The sequence below is a fragment of the Phymastichus coffea genome, unplaced genomic scaffold, assembly GCF_024137745.1.
Source record: "Phymastichus coffea isolate CEN01 unplaced genomic scaffold, Cenicafe_Pcof_1.1 PCOF00086, whole genome shotgun sequence".
NCBI lineage: Eukaryota > Metazoa > Arthropoda > Insecta > Hymenoptera > Eulophidae > Phymastichus > Phymastichus coffea.
The window spans coordinates 694,889-711,086 of NW_026706897.1; the positions used below are offsets into that span (position 1 = coordinate 694,889).

The 16,198-nt window shown below is 41.0% G+C and overlaps 2 protein-coding genes across 3 annotated transcripts in view; one reads left to right on the forward strand and one right to left on the reverse strand.

Annotated features, from left to right (window-relative positions):
- Nucleotides 1–3,436: 3,436 nt before the first annotated feature.
- Nucleotides 3,437–5,171, reverse strand: LOC131669051 (uncharacterized). The gene is made up of 3 exons (XM_058943623.1): nt 5,134–5,171; nt 4,029–4,677; nt 3,437–3,963 (listed from the first exon to the last, which is right to left on the reverse strand). Exons 2-3 carry the CDS (start codon nt 4,663–4,665, stop codon nt 3,437–3,439), a joined length of 1,164 nt encoding a protein of 387 aa, XP_058799606.1. The 5' UTR covers nt 4,666–4,677; nt 5,134–5,171.
- Nucleotides 5,172–10,196: 5,025 nt separating this feature from the next.
- The window catches only part of LOC131669017 (MOXD1 homolog 2), a 158,256-nt gene continuing 152,254 nt past the window's right edge, over nt 10,197–16,198 (forward strand). For both annotated transcript variants that reach the window (XM_058943570.1, XM_058943569.1), the window contains exon 1: nt 10,197–10,591. The gene's annotated coding sequence lies outside the window, so the exon portion shown is untranslated. The remainder of the gene's footprint in view (nt 10,592–16,198) is intronic.

The window sequence follows — 16,198 nt, forward strand, 5'->3', positions numbered from 1 at the left end:
GACTAAATACAAAGAGTATGTTTTTTTTTTACAATAGCTATTCAGATCAATATGAATAGTAAACTACATTTAAATTACATTTTACGCAAATTTTGTATGAATTTTCATGAAATTGATATAAATGTAGTATAATGATGGTTTCAAAACAAAAAAATATGACCGAAAAGGAAAATTGTTAAGCAGTCACCGTTCAAAGGAAATAAAAATCTCTCCGGATGGTATTTCGAAAAATATTAGCATACGTTCTTCCGATAAAAATTATAAACCTCCGTTACTTGACATATTCCTTAACCACTGTCACCTATAAAATAATTTAAAGAATTTATCCTGGAACGGATGGCTCGCCGTACATTTCCGTGGCCGCGCCACCCAAAACGATGAAAAAAAGAAGCTAAAATTCACTGAAAATATACGTTATCCTCGATATATCGGAGAGCTCTTTTAAAAACACTGGCGTCTCGCGCAAGTAAAATACGGTCACCGAATAGAAGCATTAGCTTCTTTACGAGCCCGGAGCTGAATTCATTTTTCACTCTCTGGCGGCAGACGGGCTTTCGTTTTGCGCGCTGCACGTGCCATTAAAACGAAAATCGTTTACCATTGGCAATGCCTTTTCGCTCTCTAAAACAGAGCAGAGCTGTGTAAGGAAAGAAAAGAAAAAAAAAAAAAAAAAAAGAAAGGGGCGCCTTTCTCGGCCATTAGAAACGTAACATTTTTTTGTTCCTCCCCGTTCAACTCTTGTCTAAATGAAAAACTCGGGCGCGTGTGAGAGTGTGAACAACAGTGTACACGGAGAAAAATAAAGCTTCCGTTGGCAGTTCATCGACGGAGCAGTGGAGTATACACAAGTTTCGGTCGATGGTCCGAGGCGTTTCTTTTCACGCGCGAGAGCACTCGGCAATGTTCTTCCCTCACAGATATTTACGTCCAAGGGTGAAGGATGTTGAGCCGAGCCTTTCGGGCGAATGCCGCAGCCTACCAGCGAAAAGTCTTCAAAGAACGCAGTTAGCTCGAGTATCTCGCAGTTTACAGTGGTTCTAATAGCTCTAAAATAGCCTCGCGAAAGAATTCGTTCCGTTGAAGAAGAAATTCATTATTTTTAAATGAAAAAGTAGCTTCAAACAGTCGTTTCCGCGAGATTCACAACGTCTGCAGCATACAGCAGTATGTCCGATAAACAGCACATCTTTAAAATTGGGTGCTAACGTTCGCATCCGTCACGCGACAGCGGTTAAACTCGGGAAGCCAGAGTGGGCATATTCCGAGAAAATTGGATCTGTTTTAGTATCGTCGTACGACGTCTAGCCGCAATTCGTCGAAAACAGTAGTACGACATTTGCCACCCTTAGGCTATATCCTTGGCGGGACAGTGTAATATGCAGTAGGCGAAGTTTGTAAATCAGGTGAAAGCGCCGATTCAATCTCTCTCTCTCTCTCTCCCTCTCCCCAGTGTAAACTAGCGAATATCTTCTCGCTGGCAAGCTACCACGATGCATAGTACATATTCGAATATCTCTGAGGTAGATCGTGACTATCGCTGCAACTTTCCGCTGCGAAGGGGCTTGTACGTCTGTGTGTATGTAGCAAAGCTTGCAAGAAAAGTGGGGCTTTCGCCTATTGTGTCCGCCACAATATCTCAAGCTCATCTTTATTGGTTTTCTTTTTTCACTGGCGCTATCACCTTACTTTGCTGACCTACTATCCGCAGGCGTAGTAGTTTTACGTCAGAAAAAAAATTTTTTTTCTCCCCGTCTCGTCAGGCACGTGAAAATCAATCGCTCTCGTTGATTTTTTTTCACGATAATGGAGATCTTCGTGTCTTTCGGTCATATACAGCACCCGTTGCCATAATTCTTGATGCGAGCATGCGTTCAACGAAAAATCACTGTACTTTGCTACCTCCCTCGCGTAAAACAATGGGAGCTATTTCTCGATTTGCTATAGCATCGTGTAATTCCATTATGGAGCCTCCGAGATGCGGACGATTTCTTCGTAGTCGATGGCCCACACTCAATCTCTCTCTACGCGAGCGGCAACAGTCACTTACTTCCGCTATCTCCCTCGTTTTCTCATCCTCAATCGCGTGTAGAGAAATATCTTGTTTTATTGCTGTACCTTTTTTCTCTATCTATACCGTCACGGTAATCTAATGTTGGCTTATTTACTAGAATGTTTTTGTTCTCTACGACAATTCGATGACATTGTTACTGCAACGACGTGCATCATTAATAGTGTGCTCTAATATTAGAAATTTTAAGAAATATTATTAAATGGCATTAGTAAATGTCAACTGTAAATATCTCACAGGTTGTCCACAAGAGGGATTCACTTGAATTTCACCAGTTTCTAATCATAATAGGCCGGTTTCTACCATAAACTGACCAGTTAAGAACAGAGACTAAAGAAATTCATTGCTGGATTGCTAAATTATTGATTTCAAGCCACGATATAATGGAGCGATCTTCGAACGCTAGCTCATATTCCTGTAATCAACATCGAAAGTGAAAAATGCCATCGAGTAATTAAATCGCGCGACGATTACAGCAGAATGCAAAAGAAATTTACCGAAAAATTCATGCCATCTGCATGCAGCAGAGAGAAGCGATAAATCAGTCGAGAGATGCTCATTGCTGATTTGTGCGGAAATTCCGCAAATGAATTCGTGCTCTCATTTTCTTTAATAACCGCGCGGCCACTAGCTCGCGATATTTCAAATGGGTTTCTTGAAATGCGACCATTCTTCAAACGAATTTCTGGAAAGTTAGCTCGGGCATAATAAAGTTCATCCGGCCGCGCGCGCCAGTTTGTCTCCCCCCTGCTCTCAGCTGTTGGTTTCTTATTCCGTAGGCCGCAAAAGACGATGTAATTGCGCCGAAAATGGACTTGCTTCTCTCTCTCTTTCTCCCCTCGGCGTAATAATATGCAAAAACGTATTGCCCTCTCCCCCCCCCCCCCCCGCGCTAACTTGCCAAACATCCATTTCGTATAGCCTTTCGGCTCCCTGAAAATGTTTGTCCATGCGAAGCTCCGCGGCTGGAACGATGCCACCGGCTCGGTTACGCGCAAACTTGCGCGCTTAAACGGCCATATCTCGAGCGCGCGCGCGCGCCCTCGTACGTAATACGTAAGGAAAGAAAAAACAAACGTTCGCCGAATTAAAAAGTCCATCGTGACAAACAGAGCACACGAGATTGCCCAGGATAATGCATCGTTCTCGAGATATTATCGGCCAATTTAGCTGCAGTTTCGCTGTACACCGCGTGTATTTCACGAAATTGCAATCTACCTCCCTCTCATTTTAGATAAGCTAACTCATTGTTTTTTGCGTATGTGCGCGCTGCGGAATTAATCTCGACGCTGGCCTGCTTAGAAACAATTGGGTCGCGGTCGTCCGAAATAAAAGTTTATTTAAAAATATGTTACAAAGTCGGGACTCCTAGAATTCTCGCTCGTCCTCCGGCGCGATGCATTTAGTATTGACGACACTCCTGCAAACGGTGCTGGCACAAACCAATCTGTCCTTCAATTCGAAAGTATTCATCTCGAAGACGTTTTCACAAATGTATTCCTGAAACTTGATGGGTTGGCTGGCGGTAGCTTTGGCTTTGACATCGATCAACTGCACGTACGTGGCGGAATCCGAAGCCGACTCGGGATCAGTACTTAGGATAGTCAGAACAATGGCGTCGCCACTTCTCAGACGGAATATCGAATAGTACGAGACATACATGTCGTAGAACAGCGTCGTTTCCGCCTTGATCTTCATGTCTGAGTCGAGTAATAGACATTCGATTTCCTGATCTGACACTCCAAAGCACAGGCTTGCGCTGCCGTCTTCGTCGTACCAGTACGCTACGCTACCTGACTGGTTCAGTTCGGCTTTTTGCAAAATGCTGAAATTCGTGTCCAGCCGTTTTAGTACTGTCGTGTTCGTCTGTGACATCATTACTATGTAAAAGTAGCCTGAAAACAAAACAATTTAGCCGATCCACACACCAGTGAGCTCAACAGAATTGGAATAAACTCACCCTCGTTCGGATCGAAAGCGTTCATAGACGTAATATCCCATCCTTCATCCTCGTACGGAATGACCGATCTTCTCGACTCGATCAACGTTGGCTTATCGTCGTAACTCAGAGTGCATATACTACCAATCTCGCAGTGTATATCGCTTTTCAAAAAAATATCAAAAGTGTCGTAGTAAGGAACGATGGTCATGACATCTCTGGACAAAGTTCTCGGTGGATCAAGTTTGAATTTGTCGACGCCGTAGGTGCAGTTCACTGGGTCGATTACGTACAGCCAGATATTCGTGTGATTGCCTCTTTTCTTCGATCCCATCAGCGACACAATGACTTTGCCGTTTCCCAATGTCTCCGCGTATATCGGCGTGATGTTTCTACCTCCGTGTTCTCTCATCACTCGCGACGGCACTTGGCACGGTTTGTTTATGATTTTCGAAGTTTCCAGTCTTATTGAGAAGTCAGAGGGAAATGACACGTACACCAAAAGATCTTTCATTTCCGTGACCAGAGGCGGATGCAGCGAGTCTTTCACAGCAACCATCCATTCACTTGTGAAATTATGTTTTCCAAGCTTCCTCATTTCCGCCTTTGCGAAGAATACTACCAGCAAGATCAACATTTGGTTTAACCTCGTCATCATGAAAGTAACTTTCTGTAACTGCGAAATAAATGTTGCAATTGAGTTGCGATGGTAATTGAGCATTGGCTTCCAGCTCTAACTTTAATAATGTACGTAGGAAAGGTGTTTTGCAACTCTCCTTTTTGCAAAACTGGAAAACTTGAAAAAATGACATTCTTAATCTGGCGATTACACGTGAAAATAATCGGCAAGCGCTCGTCGAAAAAGCCGGTAAACCGCAGCGTTAAAGATGCGACGCGTCGGTTCATTTGTAATATTTCCCTCTCGTGCCACGAGAGAAAGTTCAAGCGTGCGTGGCGCGCAAGAGAGAGAACGTTAATGCTCGTGTTTATTGGAATACGCGCATTATAAAATACGGCGGATATATCGCGAACTGGTAATAAAGCGGTTAATTTAAGCCACGTGGAAGAGTAGAATTATGAAGGTTATTAGAGTTTAATAATGTTATTAATGTAATTAGATACTTACGCGAAATTATTAGACCCGTTTCCTTCTTTCTTTTTTTCTTCGCGGGTGCTGTGGATAGTTTAATTGCTTGTTGCAGACTGCTATCGTTGAATTCGTTTCTTTTTTCCTTTCCTTGAATACTTGGAGATGCGCGTGGCTTCATTTTTTTTATATAATCATTCGCACTTCCTTTTTTTACGTTATCGCATCCGTCGTCGTTGGCAAAAGAGACGGCATACAATCATAGTGCGAAAAATTGATTAGGTCTTCTACACGCTGGTAGCAATTGCAGGATGGGCGGTTTCTTCATTGCAAGCAATCACGGATTTCGTCATTATATTTATTTTCAATCAAGTTTTACGAATGGATAAGCATTCGAACATTTTAGCAGAGCAAACGTTAGCAGAGCAACGACATTCGAGATTTTCATTGTTGTTTGCTTTTGTCGTTGATAAATAACATTTCATGGCATTTTGCGTTTGTGCCACAAATGACCGTCCACGTCTCGCTAATTTGAAGCTTTACTGTAGCAGAGAATAACGACTCGTTTTCTTTGGAGTAACTAATAATTGTCCTGCTAAATAACTCACGCCACTCAAACGGAAGCCAGCACTCAATGAATTCATACATCGGTCATGTGGTAAAATGCTCGCGCAGCATTCCCATAAAGCAGCGACACAAAGTAATTTTCAAGGTTCCCCCATTCTCCATTGAAACTAAAGAGTAGCAGTCAGATGTGGAAAAACCGCAAAGCAAGCGAGCAAACCAGTGGCAGTCAAAAGCGCCGCGTGTGCACATACACCCTTTAAACTGCAGAGTTTCGTGAAACGTATATATCCGTTGCATTATTAATAAAACAAACAAATAATTCGCGTGCGGGAGGCGGGTGTCACGCGACTGCTGCTCCGCCGAGCTCCGACTCCCCCTTGCCGTAATTACGCGAGAGAAAGAGAGAGAGAGAGAGAGAGAGAGAGAGAGAGAGAGAGAGCAAACACACATGCACCCGCACGCGCGCACTCGAACGTTTCCCTCTCGAGTAGAGTTGCTAGAGGCCAGTGCATAATGCAAGCGCTCAAGGCCGCGCAAGCCACCACCTTTCGCGCGCTTTCCCTTAGCGCGCTCTTTTTCGCTTTTCCGTATGCATAATGCAAGTGCGCTCATGCGACGCACCAGCGGCAACCCAGTTGGCCAACCAACACAAATATTCAACCGGCAAACACTCGCCACTACCGCTGGCTGCTTGGCCCGCTCGCTCTGCAAATACATAAACGCGGACTGCATCTCGTCTCCAAATGCTGCAACTCTGCTGCTGCTGCCACTACTGCTGCTGCCCTCTTTTCGGTTTTCGCCGGGAAACGACATGTCGGCTTCTATTATGCATTGCATGCGCGCGCGCGCGCGACAGGGAGATCTGATGCATCTGAATTTTTGAATGGAAATCTGCTGGATCCTACTGCTGCGAGAGGGTATAGCTTTGTTTAACAATTGTTTCGGAAAGAGAGCGACGATGTCTGCACGCTGTCATGCAGTGATTAAGTCCAAAGCCACTCCAAGATCAATTAATTGGAGTGAGCGGTCAGACGAAAGAATCTTTCGCTACACGCTCGAAACGGAATTGTTTAATTGAGTACGATATCTTTGTCATACCCCCGACAGCCAGAAGTGTCATTTATTGCTTATCAGACAATATTTAATGTGTATGAGCACGGTAGACCGGTAATTGCATTACTTTGTCTGGGTCAAAGATATTTTACTAGAAAATGTATCATACATTAATTAAATTGCACTTTTTTTCAGTATCCATATTTTATCATTACATTATCCATCTCAGAATCACCTACTCTTTTTATCACACAGGAGTTATAAACAGACTAAGCAAGTTATGAGCTCGGCTTTATTGACTATACAATATTATAACGCGGCAACGTTCAATATAAAAAATGTATGCGATAGAGTTTAAACTAGACTTGAATTCGTTCCCCAAACAATTCGAATTCGAAAAGTACTTCGGACAGAGGGAACCGCATTGAAATTCAGCAACAAACTATCCAACTGTATCGCTAAGTTATAAGGTTAATATTCATCAAAATAACCAATTCCCTCAGCGCGGTGCAGTGAATCGCATAAGTGCACCGTTAACAGTCGCATTTATTTCAGTAATATTCCGAGCACACTCGCATACACCACATTTCCGTTGCTTGCCCTCGGCATGTCCTTTCCGCGTTCCACTATACGTACACCTCATCCCTCTCCAAGTTGGCGTCGGCGGCTAGTTGTACGTATGCATTTCCCTTACTACAGACAGATGGAGAGCAGCTCTCCGACGAATTGCACTCGGATTGCATTACCGTGTGGCCGACCTCAAACGAGCGACGAATATTTCGCGCACGTGCGCTCCGTGTTATTTATATTCAAACTCTATAGCTGCAATCGCGAGCGAAAAGTGTTTACGAGCATACATACACTTATTAATACGAGGCATGTTAAGTCGCGCCAACGCGGTAATTTAAATTGGAATCTTGCATCCGTTCTGTACAATGCTCTTTTTAGCGCTATACGCGATGTAGACGCGTACGTTATAATATTTCACTTTTGCTACAGTAGAAAGTGCATTGGAGTATTGATTTTTTTTCTTTTCTTAGGGCAAACAGTAGAAATTAACGTGCTTTATATAATTTTATTATACAATTCGTTAGACGCATGTAACGCAATTAGGAAAGAATATTTTTCTAGCTTCACAATAGATATTATGATTTTTACACGCCACACTATAAATGGAATTAACCAGAGTTGTTGCACGTGAGATTTATTGGTTTTCTATATTTTTTCCCTTTTCAGGTGTTTCAAAAGTTCATTCTCAAGAGTATTGTATATAATGATTCGCTATCTTGCCTCCCCAAAAATCTGGAGAGCTTAAAACCAACAAATTGTCCTGAACGCCATTATTATTCAGCATATTTTTCCTTTCACCCATGCTGGACGTAAAATTTCCATGCAAGAAGAGAATTGCAAACTTTTCAGTTTAAATGGTTTTTTGATTGTAAAAAATTTTTTTTTTTAAGTTAATAGTTATTTATAAACGAAAAACAAGAATTTCAATACAATTCGCAGAGTTAATAATAAAATAAAATTATCGATTCAACAAAGATGAAATTTTTAATTCCTTTACCACAAGCCAAAGTCAATAATCCTCGATACGTACAGCTTTTCGATAATATCCGATTACAAAAAGTCGTCGATACATTTAAATATTTCCCGACTTCCTACATTTTAATTTTCTCAAAAATATAATCCATTAGCTTGAAAATACCAAAACGGCTTTTGAAGAGCCTATTACAGGATTTAACGGTCTGTTAGTGACGTAATTTACCTTTCACGAAATTCGCTAGATTACAACGCGCGAGCGCGCCAATTTCAAGGTGCTTCTCTTTCGATTTAATGCCGCGATGCTGTAGGCAGGTAAACCGAAAATTGCGTCGCACGAAGGGGTAAAAAAAGAGAGGATCGTCGTATGAGGGAAACCACGCAAAAGTAGATAGGAGGGGAATGATAAAAGCACGCGAGGAAAAGTCGAGAGGGAACAGGAGAAAAAAAAATCGAGGTAAAAAAGGAAGTCCTGTAAGTGTCTCTAGATGATGAAGGTTCTAAACCGGTTAAAAGCTAAACTCACAATTTGGATTTTAAAGTATTTAATATACTTCTTTTCGATGTCACTTTTTCGATTTTTTCAATTAATAGATTGCTGTTAATAGATTAATCAATTAATAGATTCTTTTTTTACTCCAGATAAATAATACATTTAATTGAGTAAATGTATTTTGTAAAATACATGAATATTATTTCGTAACGATTCACTTCATACTGACGTTTGTGTTTTTTCCATTTTCATTGGAATTTCGTATTGTCAATTAACATGACTAAAATCGATGAAAATTCAGTGAGACTTGAGCAATTACATTCAAATTATTCATGTACTTAAATTATTACAAGCATAATAGTGCCAAAATTGAAATAACTGAATAGGAAAATAAGTTCTTGGAAAAGATATGAACATGGGAAAAATGTAAAAATAAGGAAAGGAAAATCTAAAAAACCTAAAGGATATTCCGACTGTGTTCGGCACATCTCCAGGGATTGGAGTTCATTTTTCCTTCTCTCACCCGCCTGTTCCTCATTTCTTTTTGCCTTTCCTAGTCCAGTTAAAATGAAGAAAGTAACGAGAGGGCAAATAAAAAGTAAATTCAAGGAGACAAAAGAACGTCCAATAGCATAAGATAAAAGATTGTAGTCTTTGACTTTGTTGTTGGAAGTAGAAATTTATTTTTTTTTCTTCATTAAACTTATGAGGGAGCTAAGATACCAAATACTTTTAGTTTAGGCAGATAAATACGTGAATAACTTACCAGTGCAGTCATGAAAATAATTCAAATATTTTTGTTACAAAAATAAAAATACCACCAAAAATTAAGTGAGATATATTCATATTTGAATATCGAAAGTGGAATAGTTAGACATTTTTAATTTTAAACACTTGGAATATAGTAAAATCGATTTGAAAAAATTGAAAAAATTGCCTTGCAAGATAAATTTAATTGCACAATACACAAATTAACTAGATTACTTTTTCTATTTACACTGGCATTTCATTACTTATATTAACAATAATATAGAGTACCTGTAACACCGTTGCATTATGTGTGAACAGAAATGATGAATTACAAAGATTTTTTGTCATAAACGACAAAATAAAATGAACGGAACAAAATAATGTATAAATTTAGTTAACACCTGGTCAAAAACTTCAACACGACTGCGGTGCAATCACATTTGCAAAAGGTAAAAGAGTACACCAAACAAACTGTGAAGAAGTTGACTGAGTGTTCTATATTATCCTCCCCTGCGTGCAAAAGAGAAGAGGGTAGCATATCGTACATACGCTCCTGCAGTTCGAGACTAAAGGGTTGGTGGGGAGGGGTTGCTAGTGCCTGCGCGAGTATGCCGGCGCACATCGCCCGAGCATTTACCTCCCGCGAACAGACACTCACACCTCCAGTAGCGCCGCGCGACTCATCACGCCAAGACGCTCGCTTCATCTTTCCCACCCTAAACGACAAAATATCAACGGCGATCACACTTATCTTTACGATATGGTTTCGACAGTTGTCTAAACGTTTCCTTTACCATCCGCCATGAGTCTCAACGGGCCACTCGATACATGGTAATGCTGATTTTTTGGACGTTCAGTTCGCGAACGATCAATTAAAAATCCAGTTGCGCAAGCCATCCTGGAATTCTCAGATCTTTAAGAGAGACAAGTAAAAAACTACCCATCGTAAGTTCGATTGTCGTTCCTCCATCCTCGTAAGCACAGAAAAAGACGCATTATTCAAGCGAAACTTCACAGTAATAGAAGTGCAAAAGTGTGAAGCAAAAGTGCGAGCAGTCGACGAGTTAAAACAGCAACCAGCTACAGCAAGTGGTGAGTTTTTTTTGTGGGGGAGGGGATCCCCGGCGAGAGCGAGTTATTTGACGAAATTTCTCGTTTTTATTGACGGTTTACAAGAACGTTCCAGGTTTATTGAACTGAAAAAGGTTCGTTGGCACTATAAATGCACCGCACACGTACGCGTGAGAGAGCGAGGCTATTTATAGAGCTGGTAAAAGGTGTATAATTGTAGCGATTATGCAGTCCCTATTACGCTGCGAGGTATTACGATGATGCGTTAATAGGCCGCTATCGTGGCACGCACCTTCGACTTTGTTTTACTGTAAAAGATATGTAATATGTATCATGTTACCCAGGTCATTGTTTTGCTCCAGTATCTCTCGTCGTCGCTGAGTAATCCTTGACGGATATTGACAGAATAAACATTCTAATCGCTGCTGCGCTCTATGTACGGCTGATTACCTAGTTTCCAAGGAAATACGTTTCTTAGTTGTTCTTACTTTATCGCCGTAATGACGACGACAGTTTGCTTGTACTCACTGGAAAGTACGTGCGCTACAATGTTTGTTGAATCTCGTCATACTTTGATATTTCAACCTTGTAGCGTAGAGGTCGCTGACCTACTATCATTATTCCCTCAAATCTTTCACGCCTTAACCATGGGCTACGTGCACTTTAGATTTTTCAATATATTTTTGGAACTAAATGGTTAATTCAATGTCGATGCTTTTAAACTTGTGAGTTTCTCAAAAATGGACACAGAAATGAGAAAACAGATAATCGTTGGATTATATAAAATTTTGAGGCATTCTTTTTAGGCGTAGATGAGGATTACGTTACTACTAAAAAAAAGGAAAAAAGAATGAAATAGTGTAAAGTGATTAGAAATCTGATGTGTCAGTCACTCAAAAACTTTAATCTTTGAAAAGTCAAATTGAAAGTTGGAGAAAAGAGCCGATAACCTCATGACATATGATGATGAAATTCAGATATCTTTTAAAATAAATTTAGAGACACATCTTTATAACATTCAAATGTCAAATGGTGTCCAAGAGCAGAAAAATAAAGCTGTGCTATATCGAAACAACGATAACATTTCAATGTGCAATTTCCATGAACACAGCGAGCGAAATAAAGATAGGCTCATTAGCATTTAAAAATCCAGTGATCCAGCGAAATCCAGTGCATTTCAATGTCAATTAAGCCAACGTCAGCGATATCCGCGAATGCGCTTTTTCACCCGATTCCATTTTCATCATATGAACGGCTCTCTTTCTCTCCCTCTTTCTCTTTCGTGGCGCGCCGCAGTCTCGGCGGTATTATTATATATCGGCAAAAAGAAGAGCTGAATCGTCGTGCTGAAAGAGAGAAATATCTTTCTTCTTTTTGTTATTCTTCGCGGATTCGTTAACGGCCGATCGAAATATACTCGCAAAAAGCGTATGATAGAAAGAAAAACGCAGGCACGTCCGTGTCGAATGCGCGGCTTATTAAGTTTCGAGTGTGGGATTCATGTACGTATGCCGACGCGATTTCTTTTGCATTTTCGAAGGAGAGTAAATACCGCGGCTGATGTTTATTATGGGACCAGTCCGACGAGGCTGCATCCGTTGAAAAACTGCGGCGTGATCTTTGAGGAAGATATTTTACTCGTGTAGATCTGATGTTTTTGCGAGATGTTTGACTCGAAGTGTTGCGGAATCGAATTTTACACACCGAGAAAAAAAAATGCAGTCATTCACTGTTCGTTATTTGCTCATTCGCGCGTAATAAGTAAGGCTAGTTATTGGAATGTGGCGTCGATTGTTATATATGCAGACGACCGTACGGCAAAAACAATAACTTGCAATCAACCAAATGAAAAATGTAGGTGGAAAACTGGTGCGTGGATTGATGTAATTGCAGATGAGAAACAGGATGATAACTCGAAACTCCAAGATGGAAAACAAACATCACGCGAGCTGAGTGTGCGCATGCCAGATTTAATGCACCAGTTCAGTCAAAAGTCTGCGCACGCGGACATAAACGTGATCGAATAAATGTTCGATCGCTCTATGATTTGCGATAATGCCAATGGACCCTGGAAACTTACAAATAATTACATATACATCTCGTTCGGCGCCAATTGGATATTGATACATAAACCATTGCGCAGCAAAAACCAACGTTCTGGAGTGAGCGACGTATATAAATCTTCCTTTCCGGCGCGTTGAAAGCTCATACAGAAACTCGTCTTAGGAAACCGGAATCGAGTCGTGGCAAAACAAACCGACGACCGGCCGCGCAGCAGTGATTTAGTGCGTCGCGGCGTTCATTACCCACCGATTTCAATCAATTCCAGAACGCGCCGATTAAAGTGCCCCTCCACGAGTATATCTTCCCCGAGCGATCGCTGCATTTATACTGTTTTATTACTTGCCGGGGATTTGCATTGCCGCGCTTCTGCTTGTTTTATTGCGCGATTGTTACCGTGCGATTTACATGCTAAATGCCACCTTGTTTACAAATCAATTAAATAGTTACTTCGTGTCTATTGCATAGTACTTTTTTTCTATTAACGGTATGTAGCCTGTAAAAGGCATCGAAAAGACGTATCGATGTCAGCTAATAGTTGCAGTATTACCAAATACACTCAATATTTTCGCCATTCAATCTGAAAATGAATAGAACGAGCTGCGCCCGCCAGACGCATTTACCAATACACGGTTGACGTGTATCGACGGAAGGCGGCGCGTTACGTAAAATCTGAAACGGAACCGCGCGACAAAGCAAAGTGCTGCTATCGACCGGTCAATCGTGATCTGGCGAAAATCCATCGTAATTTATTTTATCACTGGGATCGATCGCCTACAGGCGTATTAGCCGAATCCAAGCCTCTTTAGCGTCACAATTGACTTCAATCCTCTCGTAAAACCTACGCACGAACCTTCGCCGGCTCGTATCAACATATCATAGTTCATAATGCACATAAGAGAGGCGGACCGGTCGCTCGCGATATCGTTAGAATCGATGAAGCGCGAGTCAGCCCTTTTTCTCTCCCTCGTTTCGCATCTGCTTCACTTCTTTGCTCTGGCTTTCGCCTGTCCATCTCTCTCTCTCTCTCTCTCTCTCTCTCTCTCTCTCTCTCTCTCTCTTTCCGCTCGCCGCGCGCTTTTCCGTTCGCACACGCGCCGGATTATTAAAAGCATTTTATTGAGGAAACGATCGGAAGCGTGCATTTTCCATTCGAGTTGTTTCTCGGTTACCGCGCGTACATGAACGCGATACACGATTCAAACGCTAATTGTTTGGTAAAGATTGCTTCCGTTTGCGAATATACGTTCAATTTTTTTCGCCGCGTGGTCGGATAATGTGGTATAATTTTCATTTTCCTTTATTTTATTCGATGAATGATGTATGGTTTTTTCATCAATCAAAGTAATTATAGAAGTATAATTTCACAGGAAACGAATGAAGATATGGAAGCGATAACACATTAGAGCCGCTTATCAATTATATCCCCGAATCCTATGCATCAACATTGTCACAGTAAATAGCTCTCTCGCCAGTCAACAATCATATAAGGTACAGTGATTTGCGTCTAATCGCATCTATCGGCAAATGGTGCGTGTGCCTCCATATCGAACACGTACGCATACGCAACGAGAGACGATAATAATGGATATCAAATGTATATTGAGAATGAGTTGCATTGTATATCGATTAAATCCCGATGACTCATTGAGGCTAAAGAGAACTTTTTGGTTGTACTCGCACGTGTACGCACATACGCCGTATATTGATAAAATCTCGGTGTGCGATACGTATCGAGAGGAGGGGCGCGTGCATGGGTTATACGTTGATTTTTTTTACGCTGAAAAAAAAAATATGTCAATTTCTTTTTTTTTTTTCGTCGGGGGCTTTCAGCGTTGTGGTTTCCATACCATATACTCTATGTACTCTGGAGAATATAGGTTACGCTATAGTATATTAAAAAAAAATGGTAATTCAAACAAGTTTTTTTTTTCGCCGGGGAGTATTGAATTTCTTTGTGCCAGTGAGTTTGTATTTTTTGATTGGACAGTTTGTTATTTGTCAATCAAGGTTTTGCACAGAAATATTCGTTACATTTTTGTGCGTGTGCGATAATCTGCGATCGGTTAAAAAGTTTCGTAGAGGTGCTCCATCGATTGAAAATTTACATTATGCAAATGAGAAAAAGGCAAGATATTAGAAATAATACCTTTCTCCTAAAATGCAAGCTGTCGCTTGAATTCCAAGAAAATAGTTATTCAATAGATATATAAAATTGTTCGTAATAAGCGATAATGAAATAATAGACTATGCAATTATAGCTACCTAGCAATCAGCCTCAAGAAAGAGTAAAAATAGTCAACATCACTCGGAGAGCAAAGAAACGAAAAATGCCGTCAGAAGGTTTGTGTTTTCCCTCTTGGCATCAATTTTCCGATGAGTTAGTAAAAGACGACAGTCGGTAGATCACGTGTCTTTTCCACGATACATCCGGCGGAGTTTTATACACACACACACACACACACACACACACTTGCCGCGGGAAATGCGCAATTTCAATTAAACGTTTCGCGGTAAAGTCCTCGTATAGCGGGAGATAGGAACGATCACTTACGAAAGGAAAGAGAGGGAAAGAGAGAATCGATAGATCGCTGACAGGTATTATATGGAGTTTGAAATATTTCAGCATGTCACGTTTATTGAGAAATATCGAGACTCGCGAGAGATCGCAATCAGCCGCAGTGCATAGTGGCTGCTGTGCTCTGGCTTTTAGAGGATGATTTTGGGTCAGCAGAGAGAGAGAGAGAGAGAGAGAGAGAGAGAGAGAGAGAGAGAGAGAGAGAGAGAGAGGGAGATAGTAGTGGGAATGGCGCCAAATGGAATTACGCTTCTTTTGCTATTGTCCGACTGTCAGCGATATTTTTTTTTTTTCGCGGCCTCTTCTTCCTTTCATTCGGACAGCATAGCGTGTACGTTGTCCCGAATGAAGAAAAGAGAGAAAATTGTATGCGTGTACCGCGAAGCTTAACTATCAATGGAATTGCCAAAATTGACGAATTCTTTGTTTGAGTATTTATTTTTATTCAATTTCTCTCGTTTGAAACAGAGTAGTGTTAGAAAAAACTTAGCAGTCAATAAAAATTGTGAGTACCTTTAACAACCAATTCACAGCGAGATTTACGAATTAAGAAGTTTAAGGCCTGGCCGTAAATGCTTTTACTGAGTCGTACGAAAACTGGCAGCGAAACGTGAGTGAAACTGCGAACATTGTGATTATTATTAACGATACAGCTAAAAAGTATTTTCCAATTTCGCCAGTAAATATTAGCGTTGATCCTCTATTCTTGCCAGCTGTCATAGTGCATTCAGGCAAACACGGAAAACTCTTCTCATGTCGCATCTAAATATAACGAGATCTCCGTTGTTGCTCGGTGGAAAAAGTGCACGCGAGAACGAAAGAAAAATAGAAAAAAACAGAGACCATTTCCATCCTTCTCGCGCGAGCTGCATAATTTTCCGATAAAATCTCGCTCATCTCGTTTCTCTCTTTAGAGAGAGTATGAGTACAATCGAGAGAGCTGAGAAAACGTGGTTGGCCAAAAAGAGAAGCCAGAATGGCGCGAGTTT

What these genes read in the sequence shown, in the direction of transcription:
- LOC131669051 (XM_058943623.1), bottom strand. Translation starts at nt 4,665, where the DNA reads ATGATGACGAGGTTAAACCAAATGTTGATCTTGCTGGTAGTATTCTTC. An exon ending in CGCTTTCGATCCGAACGAGG is followed by an intron (nt 3,964 to 4,028) that starts GTGAGTTTATTC and finishes TTTTGTTTTCAG; the next exon opens with GCTACTTTTACATAGTAATG.